The sequence below is a fragment of the Bufo bufo genome, chromosome 2, assembly GCF_905171765.1.
Source record: "Bufo bufo chromosome 2, aBufBuf1.1, whole genome shotgun sequence".
Taxonomy (NCBI): domain Eukaryota; kingdom Metazoa; phylum Chordata; class Amphibia; order Anura; family Bufonidae; genus Bufo; species Bufo bufo.
Genome location: NC_053390.1, coordinates 147,574,209 through 147,589,347, shown reverse-complemented (window position 1 = coordinate 147,589,347; position 15,139 = coordinate 147,574,209). Strand labels below are relative to the sequence as shown.

Genomic DNA, 15,139 nt, shown 5'->3' with positions numbered 1-15,139 from the left:
TTCCTGCCATCATGCTGAAACTTGGGGGCCCCCCAAAAATCCAAGTCGGCTCCTTAGGCCCCAACACTGGGGCTATGTAAAGTCTGCTGTTTGCCACTTTCGGTCACAGATCCTGTGACTCTTGCCTTGCCTCTGGACAGGATCATCCTTCGGCCCCCCTCCTCTCACTCAGCCCAGTCCTCCCTCCGTCCCGTCGGAGCCCGCGGAACCCGCTTGGGCCTCTGCCATTTCTAGGGCGGCCGCTGATTTTAGCCCAAGTCTCTCAGGCCGCCATGGCCTTCATGGAACGCATGGCGTCCACGGCTCTTGTGGCTAACGCCAATCCGCTTCCTAGTGGTTCCCACAGAGGTCGCTCGGCCGCTAAGAGGCAGCGTAGACAGCAGCATCCTTCCTCGGATGATTCTGCTTCCCCTCCTCGCCTGGAGGCCCGTTCAGACACTTCCCCTTCTCGCAGGGACCATAGATCGGAAGGGGAAAGATCCAGTTCTGATGAGGACACAGAGCTGGAACCCTCGCCCAAACTGTCCACTATGGTGGCAGACTTGGTGGCGGTGGCCCGGGATACTTTTGATATCCAGGGGGAATCTCATTCCGCTGTTAGCCAGGAATTCCCTCTTTTCCACTCTAGGAAACCGCAAACGGTTGTATTCCCCATACATGGCGAATTCGACAAGGTCCTCTCTAAGGCCTGGGACCGCCCTAATCGCTGGTTTTCTGCCACGAAACGCATGGATACTCTTTATCCATTTCCGGCAGAAAATGTGCAGCAGTGGTCTTTTCCTCCTAAAGTCGACCCGCCGGTGGCCAGATTGGCTAAGAATACGGCCATACCTGTCTTGGACGGTTCATCTCTACGGGACTCGGTTGATGAGCGTTTGGATTCTCTGTCCAAAGCCATCTTCACTCTGGCAGGCACAGGCCTGCGGCCCGCTTTTGCCTCGGCCTGGGTATCCAGAGCGCTTTCTGTATGGTTGCAGCGCCACCATCAGGACCTAGCGGAGCAGGATGCCTCTGCGGACACCTTAAACTTTGTCTTCCAGATGTCTCAGGCGACGAAGTTTCTCTGCAAAGCTTCCTTTGATATTAGCATTCTCTTTGCGCGGGTTTCGGCCCTTTTGGTCACTCAGCGCAGAGAAGTCTGGTTGAAGGTTTGGGACGCTGACTCTTCCTCTAAGCGTTCCCTCACTAACCTCCCCTTTGCGGGCTCCAGGCTTTTTGGTGCGAAGCTGGACAAGATCATCTCGGACGCGACGGGGGGCAAGAGTACCAACCTGCCCCAATCTAGATCCAAACGCACCTTTTGGAGCTCTGTCCTCCGGTTCTAGGAACCAGTCTTTTCGTCGCTTCTCCTCTTCCAGGTCTGCGGCGGCCCCCTTCCCGGGTGGCTCTCAGGACTCCCGCAAGAAGCCTGCCTTTAAGCCCCAACCTTCCTGGCGCCCGCGGGCACAATCAGCCCGCCCCGCGGCCCCCAAGCAGTCCTCCGCCTGAAGGGATGCCCCCACCTCTTACGGTGGGAGGACGATTGCTCTCCTTTCAACAGGTTTGGAGAGCTCACAATTGTAACATCTGGTTACAAAATAGAATTCGCTTCCAGGCCTCCTGAGCGTTTCTTCCCTTCTTGGGTTCAGGGGGATCCTGTGTGGGCCTCAGCCCTTTTGCAGGCGGTCTCTTCCCTTTTGGACAGGCGCAGGTTTCTACTCCAACCTATTCGTTGTGCCAAAGAAAGAGGGATCGGTGCGTCCTGTTCTGGACCTGAAGCTGTTTAACAAGTCTCTGCGGGTCCGGAGGTTCCGGATGGAATCCCTCCGATCCGTTATTGCTTCTCTTCTTCCAGGTGAGTTCCTCGCGTCTGTGGACATACAAAACGCCTATTTGCATGTCCCTATAGCAGAATCTCACCACAGGTTTCTGCGCTTCTCTGTCGGCAGGCAGCATTACCAGTTTGTCCCCCTTCCCTTTGGGCTGGCTACGGCCCCTCGGGTATTCACGAAGATCTTGGCGCCGCTCTTGGCGCTCCTTCGTACCAGGGGCATATCTCTGTTGCCCTACCTGGACGACATACTGATAAAGGCTTCCTCCGGCCAAGGACAGCGTCCAAATCACAGTTCGGCTGGCTGATCAATGTCCAGAAGTCATCTCTTCACCCCTCTCAGAGGGTGACCTTCCTAGGGATGGTTCTTGAAACCACGGCAGCTCGGATATTCCTTCCGGATTCCAAGTCCTCTCGAATTCAGGAGTCGGTATCTCGCCTACTGCGCTCCTGACGTCTCTCCATCCGGGAGTGCATGAAGGTTCTGGGGCTGATGGTGGCCTCCTTCGAGGCCGTTCCCTTTGCCCAGTTTCACACTCTGCCTCTGCAGTCCTGCCTTTTGGGACAGGACATCGCGCGGTCTGGACTCTCGGGTCCGTCTGCCTCCTCGAGTTCGTGTGGAGCTCAGAGCAATTTTCCTCTCCCTTTCTCATTGGACTCCTCTCCTGGCAGGTCACCCGGTAAGGGTCCAGTCGGACAATGCCACAGCCGTGGCTTACGTCAACCACCAGGGCGGGACCCGCAGCCGGATGGTGATGCAGGAGGCGGAAAGGATCCTCCAGTGGGTGGAGACTCATGTTCCAGTACTGTCGGCAGTATACATCCCAGGGGTCGACAATTGGAAGGCGGACTTTCTCAACCGCAACACAGTGGATCCAGGAGAGTGGTCTTTAAATCTGGAGGTTTTCGATGACATCTGTCGCCGGTGGGGCCGCCCAGACGTCGACCTGATGGCGTCCAGGCTCAACAACAAGGTTCCCACGTTCCTGACCCGTGCTCGGGATCCGGTGGCGTACGGGGTGGACGCGCTGGCAAGGCTTTCCCCTCCTTTATGTCTTTCCACCACTGCCTCTACTACCGAAGGTCCTTCGCAAAATCACGTCGGAAGGGATTTCGACTATTCTCATCGCCCCCGATTGGCCTCGCCGCACCTGGTTCTCGGACGTCACTCAGATGCTGGCAGACGTTCCGTGGCCTCTTCCTCTCAGGGAGGACCTACTGTCTCAAGGACCGCTCTTCCACCAGAATTTAGTCACTTAGTTTAACGGCGTGGCTGTTGAGACCACCATCCTGAAGAAGAGGGGCTTCTCGGACTCTGTGATGAAGACCATGATCAAGGCCAGAAAACCAGTTTCCTCCCGGATATACTATCGTACCTAAAGGCCTTTCTTGCCTTTTGTGAGAAACTAGGCGTTTTTCCCCTTCGTTTCTCGGTTCCGGTGGTCCTCTCTTTTCTCCAGTCGGGCCTTGAGATGGGAATATCCCTAAGCTCTCTGAAAGACCAGGTCTCTGCTCTGGCCATTTTCTTTCAGCAATCCCTGGCTCTGCTCGGTCCAGTGAGGACTTTCCTACAAGGGGTGGCGCATTCGGTCCCTCCGTATGTTCCTCCCCTGCCCCCCTGGGATCTCAATTTGTTTCTGTCTTCCCTCCAGGCGGCTCCCTTTGAGCCTCTGAGGGAGGTTTCTTTGTCTTCTCACCTGGAAGGTGGTCTTTTTGGTGGCCATCACCTCGATCAGGAGGGTATCGGAGCTGGCCGCTCTTTCTTCTAGGGAGCCCTTTTTGGTCTTCCACCAGGATAAGGTGGTGCTACGCCTGGTCTCTTCATTTTTGCCCAAGGTGGTTTCCGCCTTCCATCTTAATGAAGATATAGTCCTCCCCTCTTTTTTTCCATCCCCGGCGAACCGCAAGGAGCGCGCTCTCCATTCTCTGGACGTTGTCTGTGCTCTGCGAGTGTACCTGTCGGTTACTGCCTCTTTCCGCCGTACGGATTCTCTTTTTGCGATTCCTGAAGGGCCTCGCAAAGGTCTGGCGGCTTCCAAGGTCTCGGTGGGTTCGGTCGGCTATTGCCGCGGCCTATCGTGCCCGTGGCAGGGTTCCCTCAGCTGGGGTTACCACGCACTCCACCAGGGCGGTGGGGGTCTCCTGGGCTAGGCGTAATCGCGCCATGGCATCTCAAATTTGTAAGGCGGACACCTGGTCGTCCTTGCATACCTTTACAAAGTTTTACCAACTGCACTCGTTTGCATCGTCTGATGCTGTCCTTGGGCGCAAGGTATTGCAGGCGGTGGTTGATGTTTGACCGCTGTGCGGTCCGATAGCGGTATTCCTTTGTTCTGGTCTCTATTGTTTTGGTCACCTTCTCCTACTGCTTTTGCACGCGCTGGGGTCCTCCGGTGGAGCATGGCGGTATAGCCCGGGGAGGAGGAGCTCTCTCTTTTATTTGCATAGTGTCTCCTCCTAGTAATGACCTAGGCTATACCCATGGTCTGTGTCCCCCCAATGGAAAAGACAAGAAAAAGATTTTACAGGTGGGTTTCACAAAAAATCTCCTTTTTTGGGCGGACCACTGAACGGAGCAACGGATGCGGAAAGCACAGAGTGCTGTCCGCATCTTTTGCAGCCCCATTGAAGTGAATGCGTCTGCATCCAAGCCGCAAAAACTGCTTCTCGGATGCGGACCAAAACAACGGTCGTGTGCATGAGGCCTTAAGCTGGGGCCTTACGTCCAAAGATCGCAGTGTAGCACCACCTACATCACACATAGCCGTAACTAATGTTTGCGAATGAGGTTTACTTTGTGACGCGCAAGTTACCATCAAATGGCATCCACAAGAAAACCAGCATAGCGGTGCAGCTCCGTTCATGTGCTATGCTGTGTGTGTTGCAGCGAAAGTCGACATGCGGTCCCAACTTTTAATGCCTTGGGTTAGCTAGAAATGTGTTGCTGATTAGAAAGTTAATCTAAGGGCTCCAAATTTGTTGGAATTGGAAATTTGTTGTCGTTTGCCATGTAGATAGTCAGTGATGTAACTTTTTAAAACCATTTGTGAATTGTTCCAGTAAAGGAGATTGCTTTTACAGTTTAAGAGAGAAATAGGAATATTTTTTTTGTTACAGAGTAAACATTTTTGTCTAAAACTTTTATTTCAGGTTGGATGCTATAGCTCGCGATGCAGAGTTGGTGGATAAATCAGAAACTGACCTTCGTAGACTTGGAGAACTGGTGCACAATGGCTGTATCAAAGCTCTGAAGGATAGTTCTAGCAGTGAAAGGGCAGGTATGTGAAATGTCAGTCTATTGTAAAGTTTATAGTGGAGGGTTTTGTTTTTGATCTTTTGCATATATTTTAGGAATTTGTTTCTATGGCAATTTTCATATAGCGGAATTACTTCTTGTAAAGGGTTTTTGTTTTTTTGTTCACTTTGCAGCAAAAATGGCACTCTTCATTTTGAACAGCTGTAAAAGTATATAGTCTTTGTTTTACTGCTTTAAAAAAGCAGCTGAAGTGACAAAGGCGATTTAGACATTATTTTTTTTTTTTATCCTTTACAGTAGGCTTATACAATAGACTATAATAGTATACTATTGCAGTCTATGGCAAAAACGCTGAGTTGCTATAAAGCTCTGTCCTGAGACAGGACTTAATAGGAACTTTACAATGGCAGTACTGTGAGCGCACAAGGCTTTCAGCCGCCAGTTACCGATCATGCTCCTGTAATTTTGTTGCAGGGAAGGGATGGGGGCGTTCAGTCGTCAGAGGGAGCCCCTGACTTTAAATTACCTCTGAGTGTCTTCTGTCCGATACTGACCTCAGGGGTCTGCTGTAAATGACAATAGTCACCCGCCGTCTTTGGTGCCAGCTCAGCTCCTGAGCCCACAACATATTTATACTCCCACTATATATGTGTGGTGGATGTTTGGGAAGAGGTTCATTTTTGGTGATTGTAAATTAGATTTTTGCTGTTAATACGTTTTACACTTGTTATAGTTGATAATGGGTATTAATTTGAAGTATGGCATGTTAAATGCTCCTTCATCCTAGGTGGAAGAAGAGGAAAAATGAAAGGACCAACGTTTCGTATCTCAGGAGTACAAGTTAATGCAAAGCTGGTCAGTTCTCATGAAGAAGAGCTGATTCCGTTGCATAAATCTATTCCTTCAGATCCTGAGGATAGAAAAAGGTGTGTGACATGGCATAGGGCATGGTCATGGCAGGTACTGTTTCCATAGCCTTCCTGTACTGTTTGATCATAAAATATACTTGGGAGCAGAGGTGAACGAACACTCTTCGGTTTCAACTTCTGGGACTCGTATCCCCTGTAGTGTAACACTGCATATTAATATTTGAGTAGACTATTTTTTTAATTTTTTATATTAGCCATTTTTATGGGTCATATTTCTAACTATGTCATATTTTGTTTCTTCCTCTGTTTTAGATATGTTATTCCATGCCACACAAAAGCAGCACACTTTGATATTGACTGGAGCAAAGAAGATGACTCAAATCTTTTGATTGGAATCTATGAATATGGTTACGGCAGTTGGGAAATGATAAAAATGGATCCTGACCTCAACTTAACACAAAAGGTAAAACTGCTGATTATTGTTTTGGACTAATAAAATGTAACTGGATTCTTTCCAATTCCCCAAAACACTTTCACGTAGCAGGAGTGCCTCAGAAATCATATTCCCTCTTTGCTTATGGCACCAAGTTATGAACTATTTGACTGTTCACAGGATTAGATTTCCCCACAAACCTCCATGCTTTAGCTTTGGAACAATTCTGCTCTTAGTAGTTATATTACTGTTTTGTTTTTGTGTACTTCAAATCCAGAGGAATGTGACATGTTCTTTGCTTAATACTATTGACCTGTTTCAGGTATCATTTTATTTGGTAGGTTTCTTGTATTACAATACATTTTACAGTATTTTTTGCCCTAAAAGATGCACCGGCCCATAAGACGCACCTAGGTTTTTGAGGAGGAAAATAAGAAAAAAATTTTTTTTAACCAATAGGTGTGCTTTTTGGTGGGTTTTGAACTAATTGTGGTCTGTGGGTGACGCACTGTTATGGGGGATCTGTGGGGCATCACGGCGGGTGTATCATTGAAAATTCAAAATCAGCAGCATTCGCCCCATAAGATGCACTGCTATTTTCCGCATTGCTTATAGCACAGACCTTTCACTTACCAGTAGGAGGAGCACCCGGCCGGTCAGACATCGCAGCTCGCAGGTAAGTACAATGCTTCTAAAATTGCTAGGTAACCATGGCAGCCAGGACTGCAGTAGCGTCTTGGCTGCCATGGTAACCGATCGGAACTCTCCGCTGCCACCAATGATGGGGGGTCGGTCATTTTAATTAGGGGGGAGGGGATGCCGCACTGGCCACCAATCAATATAATACTGGGGAGGGAGGGGGGGCCGCACTGGCCACCAATGAGTTAAATACAGGGGAGGGAGGTAGGGCCCGCACTGTCCACCAATGAGTTAAATACAGGGGAGGGAGGTAGGGGGGGCCGCACTGGCCACCAATGAGTTAAATACAGGGGAGGGAGGCAGGGGGCCGCACTGGCCACCAATGAATATAATACTGGGGAGGGAGGGGGGCAGCACTGGCCACCAATGAATTTAAAACTAGGGGGGGGGGGGGGGGGGTCTGGCCCCTGCTGCCTGGCAGCACCTGATCTCTTACAGGGGGCTATGATACGCAGGGGTTAATTGTGCGGATCACAGCCCCCTGTAAAAGATCAGGTGCTGCCAGGCAGCAGGGGGCAGTTATGTACACAGTTAGTATATTCTAACTTGAAGCGTCCCCATCACTATGGGAACGCCTCTGTGTTAGAATATACTGTCGGATCTGAGTTTCACGATCTAACTCAAATCCGATGGTATATTTTAACATAGAGGCGTTCCCATGGTAATGGGGACGATTCAAGTTAAAATATACCATCGGATTGGAGAAAACTCTGATCCGATGGTATATTAATAGGGACTCCTGACTACATTGAAAGTCAATGGGGGACGGATCCGTTTGCAATTGCACCATATTGTGTCAACGTCAAACGGATCCGTCCCCATTGACTTGCATTGTAAGTCTGGACGGATCAGTTTGGCTCTGCATGGCCAGGCGGACACGAAAACGCTGCAAGCTGCGTTCGGGTGTCCGCCTGCTGAGCGGAACGGAGGCCAAACTGTGCCAAACTGATGCATTCTGAGCGGATCCGCATCCACTCAGAATGCATTGGGGCTGTACGGATCAGTTCGGGGCCGCTTGTGAGAGCCTTCAAACGGAACTCACAAGCGGAACCCCGAACGCAAGTGTGAAAGTAGCCTAAGTCAGCTTGCCACCTCTCCAGTACATGGTGCTTTACCAGTCACCGTGTGGTGTCCCAGGTACGTACGCCTTCCTCTTCACAGGGGGGTACTCGTACCACTGTCAAATACTGTATCCAGCAGACTTTCCTCGTTTCAAGGTATCTCCTTTTCAGCTGGAGTAATTTTTCTATTCCAGGGACTATATTCAACCCACTCTCCTAGTCTTGAGTGTTCCAGGCCGTATTACTTCTCCAGACGCTGTAGCCAGTACACCAGCCTGGAGCTAGCGTGCACCTCGCAACATATTACTGGGGGAGCCCTGGTTTATCATATTACTCCTTTATTAGGTGAAGTACCTGTATCATCTCCAGAGGCTGTAGCCATTACACTCGTTTGGTTCTAGTGTGCACCACAGGCGAAGTATACATGCCATGTTCAGTCGGTGTAGCCATGGCACCTGTCTGGCTCTAGTGTGCTCCATGCAGCCACCTTGCTTCCTTCTTTAGTGGAGTACCTGTACCATTTCTAGAGGCTGTAGCCTTTACACCTGTCTGGTTTTTAGTCTGCATTGCACAGCCGTTTTTCTTTCCATTACACATGTCTGGTTCTAGTATGCATCATGCAGTCATTTTACTCCTTTATCAAGCGCAGTACCTATGCCATTTCCAGATGCTGTAGCTATGTCTCCACTCTCATTATCGTGTGCCCCATGCAATCAGATTACTCCCATTCAGACTAAGTATTTATAGTATCTCCAAGTGCTGTGCCCTATTGGTACAATCTGTGGCCCATGCACCCATACTGGGTTTATTTTCCTTGCTCTGTGTGCTATGCAATCATGGGGCCCCTCTTCATGCTGAGTGATGGTACCATCCCCAAATGCTGTATTCATCGCCCTTTTCTGGTTCTAGTATGCATCTGGCACCTCATTACCGTCATGCTCGGCGGTGTACTTGTACTATCTGAAGGCGCTGTATCCGACAGGCCATCGTGGTTGGAGTATGTACCTGGCAACCATATGTTCTCCCCCCCTTTTTGGGCGGAGTAGAGTTGCAATTCTTTAATCCAGTATATGGCTGGCCTCTTAAGATCTGACACCCGGTGCAGTACCTCCAAGTCTTCTCATTGCTCCAGTACTAGGCATGATTTTTACTTTATTGCTTGCACCAGACAACCACACTCTATTCCGCACGTCGCGTTTTCATGATGGAGTACTCACGTTTTTTGTTTTTTTTTGTTTTATTTTACTGCTTTTGTGCTTTGTTTTCACAAAGTTACGTGGTCCAGTCCTTACAATGTTCCTGGATCTCCACTGAATGCTCTATCCTGCAGGGATACAGAGCATTGTGAGCACCAGCCGCTACTGCAGTTTTCGGGTCATTGCTGGACGTCCTCGCTGATATGGCTGTGACAAGACAAGTGAGCCCCACACACCTACTTGGTGGGTGGGATTTTCTCGCCCTGGTATCGGATATGGTCCCGTAGTTCTTCCATGATCCGGGCGTTCTTGTACGCCCTTAGATTTGCGAATTAGTGGCGCTACATGACAGTAGTGCCGTCCCCTTGGGCCTTGCCGTTTCTACACTTGTCAGTTTCTTCCCTCTTCCTTGGGGGTTTCATTGTGCTCTGCTGGTAGCTGGTTTCTACATGTCAGTGTAGTCTCTCCCGTCTTAACTTAGTGAATTCTGCATCCTCTTCTGACATATGGATATCTGGCCTTTCTTTTACAAAATTCAGGCTGCTGTACTTTCCCATTCTGGGGCAGTGTTATACAATATGCTAGTTACTACACTCGGGATGGTTGGTTAATTATGGCTGATGTTTTTTTTTCCCCCTATGGTGGATACATTTCATTTTTCCCTTGATAGTATGGCTATTATTGTCCTCATGTGGTCCAGTTCTGTGGACCCTACTTGAGCCTCTGTCTGGGTAATCTTGCTTGGAGTCCCTTCACCAATGATTCTTTGACCATCTAGCTGGCCGGTTCCTTCTGGGTAATCTACTCGTGGCATCTCTTGACTGCACATGCTCTGTATGACAGCAGCTTCTTTGGGCCCGGTTTGGTTCTTTCGCCTCCTGGGTCCCCATAGTCTCTTCCCGTATCCCCAGGTCAAGTACCTGGTATCTGGTAGTTTAATGCTACGGTTGGCAATTTGGATCATATTGGTCATTTTCGGGATGGAGCTTTCCCTCATTTTGAGAACTGTTCCTCCTTAGGCTGTTTTGAGTCCTCTCCCTTCTACTCCAATATCTCTGACGTGTGTCTCCGCTTGTATTACCAGGGCCTGCTACTGTTTCCCTTTTCCCCAAGACTTCATGTTGCCAGGGATATCTCTGGTCTTACTTTTCACAGCGATATTTAGTTTTTCGGAGGCTCGATCCTAGCCTCTTTTTTATGGGAAGCAGGTCTTTACGTTCCCTTCTCCTGGCCATTACCTAGGACACCCTCCTCCCCCAGGGGTTGGCTGCTTTCAGCAGGATGGGGTTTCCACCTTCTCATAGGGTGTTTCTCTTTGCCCACATGCCTTGCTGCGGAAGGAGGCTCTCCCTTCCGATGGTTCCTCTCTACCCTGGCCTTTACAGGAGGTTGGACACAGACAAGCCATGTTTTTGGTCTCAGACAAGTTAGAGTTTTTTCCTTACTGGGTCCTCTTTCTGGTCGGGTTTCTTTGCTTCCAGGCCTTATAGAAGCGCCTTCCTTTTGCCAAGAGGCGGTCGACAGGGTCTTAGCTTGTTTCCATGAAGTTTTTCTCCTTGGTTAAGGACTTCGCTGTCCTTTTTCCAATCATTTTTCCTCCTGCCAGGTACCCGCATAGTCTAATTTTCTTTTTGGGTCTGTCCTCTTATGAATTCTCCTCCTGGAGCTTCCTTCCATATGCAGAGCGCTAGGTCGTTACTAACAGATGTTGCTGTGCTACTCTACTGTTCCTTCAGGAGGAGCCCTGGTTCTTCCAGATCCTTCCTCAGGCTCTTTAGTGCACACTTGTTCAACTCTTGGTTCTTGCTCAGGACATCTGCCTGCTATGCCACCTCTGGAGGAACTGGGTGTTTCCCCTTGTTCCTTCTTAGGCTCTTTTCACAGGCACTTGTCCTTGGAATCCTGACTGTCTCCTATATTTTTTTCCTTTGGAACCATTTTTTATGCCTTGGCCTCTCCTGGTCCGGTTGGGTCACAGGGTTCTCCAGCACCTGTGTATCCAACTTTTTGCGTGAGATTTCCTTCCCACCCTCGGGGACTGCTTTGGGACGTCCAATGGTGCTGTGTCCCCCAATGACATTAGTGAGAAAATTGGATTTTTGTACTTGCTGTAACATCCCTTTCTCATTCAATTCATTGGAGGACACAGATACCACCCTTTGTTTTCACTTCTTTTGCTGTCACCGGGCTGCTGTTCTAGTTTCCCTTCCTGGTCCAGGACATGTTGGTTCTTCACTTTTGCTTCTCTCTTCTACTGCTATTGGTACAAACTGATTAGCCAAGTGGCTGTGGAGAGGGTATATTCCACCTGGGCGGAGCCAACCTTTTTGATATCTAGTGTCGCCTCCTAGTGGTAGCTGGGCATATACCATGGTGCTTTGTCCCCCAATGAATTGAACGAGAAAGGGATTTTACGTTAAGTAGAAAAATCCAATTATCGCAGAATACAGAGAGAATGTTTAGGAGAAGGGAGGCTGATAACCAGAGAACAGGCATTTTTCTGATAGGGTATGTTACAAAGTTTCTTATATTGTATTGTTGATTAATGCAGAGTTGTGGGAATTGATGGTGACCATTTCAATCCACATTTTTTCCATGTAGACTGTAAAGTATTGAATTTTATTTGTGAGTTTTGCGTTCTTGACGATGTGCCAAAATGATTTGGTTGCATAAATAAGTTACTAGATATCAATAATTCTGTTTTAGATATTGCCAGATGATCCAGATAAGAAGCCCCAGGCTAAGCAATTACAGACCAGAGCAGACTACCTCATTAAACTCCTGAGCAAGGACCTTGCTAAAAAAGAAGCACAGCGACTTTCAGGAGTAAGTGTGTAAAAGAAGAAATCTTTTAAGATGCTGTAGGGTTTGTAAGAACATATACATTTAACAAAAATGAAAGGTGGAATCTGGTTGCTGTGGGCAACTAAGCCAGTTGTACTTTACAACAGTTTGTTAAATGACCCTATTTGTTTTAGTGCCTTTGCGCATGCAACAAAAGTTGTATAGAAAATTCCTCTGATAGTTTTAACATGTAATCTGTACTCTAGGGAAATTCAAAACGGAGAAAAGCACGAGCAAAAAAGAGTAAAACTGTGAAGCCTGTGAAAATTGAAGAAGTTAAAAGTGAATCTTCACCGCCAACTTCAGAAAAGTCAGAGGAAGAGGAGGAGGAGGAGGAGGAAGATGAGGATGATGAAGACAAGGTAAGTTTAACGAATGAATACTAACGTGTTATTCAGAGAATCTTAAGATATTTTATACCAGTGGCATGTCATACTGTGCTGCCTATTGAAAAAAAATCAAGAGCCTTTTGTTTACCAGTGAACGTGAAAAACTTTTACACAACTTTGAAGCTATCACCCTTTCCTGGTTCATAATAAAAATAAAAAAAATGGCATTTCTTGCTTGGTTCTTCCAATTCCCAACCCCCTCTTCATTGATGTAATATGGCAGCTTCTCAGGCTTTTGGATTGACCAGATGAGTGGGGGGAGAGTGTTTAGTTGAATTCCAGCTCACCTGGTAATAGTCATTAACCCCCAGTGCACAGAGCAAGTCAGGTAAGAACTTTGGTAATAGAAGAAATAAACATAGTTTGAGCACTTCAATTTCGTTGTCTTCTTCATTATGGTAACCTATTTACAACATGTAGAAAAATCCAAACACTCCAACACCAGTTAACGTGTTTTGGACAAACCGTCCTTAGTCATAACTGATAAAAAATTGTATATATAGGTCTACTTCCTCTGACTTAATAAAGGGAGGAGAGCCACCTGTTTAATTGAGGAAGGCATTATTTGTTTCACCTCGTGGCATACATACAAAATACATGTATATTTAAAATCTTGAATGCTACTGAAGCCACCATGCGAGTATTGTTGCACACATTATATTTATTTTTTATATATGGTAATTAATATTCCACAATGTTTTCAACAAGATCGCAAGGTGTGAACGTAGAAAGGTAAAATCATAATTTCTATACATCAAATTGAAAAGTACAAAATGAGAGGCGTGTTGTAACTGCAAAAAATGCAAAAGCAGACAAGGAGAAAAATCCACTAATAAAAATACATTGGTTCTTTTCTAAAATTTAAGCCCGATGGATATCGGGTATTTAATCTAAATATCCAATACGCTTCTCTTAATAAAATCAATTTCTTTATATCTCCACCTCTAGGGGGAGCGGTCACCTTTTCAATAGCATAACTTCGGAAGCTTTTCAATGATCGGCCATGTTGAATAAAATGTGTAGCTGCATTTGAAATTAATGTGCAAAAGGGATTATATAATTTAAGTGTTCAATAATTCTGGTTTTAAATTTTCTTGAGGTACTGCCCACATATAATTTGTATTCAGTAGATTTAATAATATAGATTACTCCTATTGAATTGCAGTTGATATGATTTAATGGGAAAAACATCTGTTGTCAGAATTATGAAACCTTTTCACGGATATCACAAAGCCGCATGGTTTACAAGGATGGCTTCCACATTTTGTGAAGCCCACATATCCCATCCAAATATTAGATGCAGCTCTGTTGACACGTGAAAAAGAGGGCGAAAGGGAATTAGCAAGTGTGGGCGGGCGTCGAGAAACAATTCTACAACTCGTATAAGGCATCGTCTTCATAAAGGATAGATGAGCAATTAGTCATGCAGTGCTCCAGACTAAAAAAAATACCTAGCAGCCATTGGCTCCTGAACTTAAAAATTTAGGAGCCAAATTAAATTTTTAGTCGCCAAATCGAAACAGAATCAAAATTTTGGTATCGTGACAACGCTACGCCGATCAGATCGGCGTAGGGTTGTTTCAATACCAAAATTTTGATTCGCTTTCGTCACCATAAAAAAGTATTGCGATACTCAATGCCACGAAAAAAAAAAAAAAACGCGTGCGTTTCGCATTTTATGAAACGTTCGGCCCATAATAGAACAGTCCTATCCTATTTTTTGGGCTGACAAGGTGACAAAAAATGGCAAATCGCATGGTTTTTATTTATTTATTTATGTCTGTTACGGCGCCCACCGCATAGGAGATATTTTTTTATAATTTAATAGTTTGTACTTTTCGGACGCAGCGCTATGTAATATGTTTATTTATTTATTGTTTATATATTTTATATGTAAAATTGGGAAAGGGGGGATTTAAACTTAATGTTTTAGGGTACTTTCACAGTAGCGGTTATCGTTTCCGGCATAGAGTTTCGTCACAGGGGCTCTATACCGGAAAAGAACTGATCAGTTATATCCCCATGCATTCTGAATGGAGAGTAATCCGTTCAGGATGTCTTCAGTTCAGTCATTTTGACTGATCAAGCAAAAGATTAAAACCGTAGCATGCTACGGTTTTATCTCCGGCGAAAAAAACTGAAGACTTGCCTGAATGCCGGAACCGGCTTTTTTCCCCATAGTAATTTATTGGTGCCGTATCTGGCATTCAAAATACCGGAATGCCGGATCCGTCCCAGACCGGTAAAAATGTGTAAAAAGATACAAGACTGATCCGTCTGTCCGCATGACAAGCGGAGAGACGGATCCGTCCTTGCAATGCATTTGTGAGATGGATCCGCATCCGGATGAGTCTCACAAATTCTTTGTCACATCCATATCGGCGGGTCCGGCAGGCTGTTCCAACTACGGAACTGCTTGCCGGATCACACTGCCGCAAGTGTGAAAGTAGCCTTAGTGTGTGTTTGTTTTTTTGTGTTTGTTTTTTTTTTTTTTTTTTTTTTTTTTTTTTTTTTTTACTTACTATTAGCCCCCCTAGGAACTGGAACCCTTGTCCTATTCACCCTTAGGCCCCTTTCACATG

General features: G+C 46.7%; 1 protein-coding gene across 2 annotated transcripts in view; it reads left to right on the top strand.

Moving 5' to 3' along the window:
* CHD1 (chromodomain helicase DNA binding protein 1) overlaps positions 1–15,139 on the top strand; it is a 151,633-nt gene that overhangs the window by 98,202 nt on the left and 38,292 nt on the right. For both annotated transcript variants that reach the window (XM_040421579.1, XM_040421578.1), the window contains exons 26-30: positions 4,961–5,088; positions 5,854–5,992; positions 6,248–6,398; positions 12,031–12,150; positions 12,375–12,530. In XM_040421579.1, the coding sequence (XP_040277513.1) occupies positions 4,961–5,088; positions 5,854–5,992; positions 6,248–6,398; positions 12,031–12,150; positions 12,375–12,530 (694 nt within the window). The remainder of the gene's footprint in view (positions 1–4,960; positions 5,089–5,853; positions 5,993–6,247; positions 6,399–12,030; positions 12,151–12,374; positions 12,531–15,139) is intronic.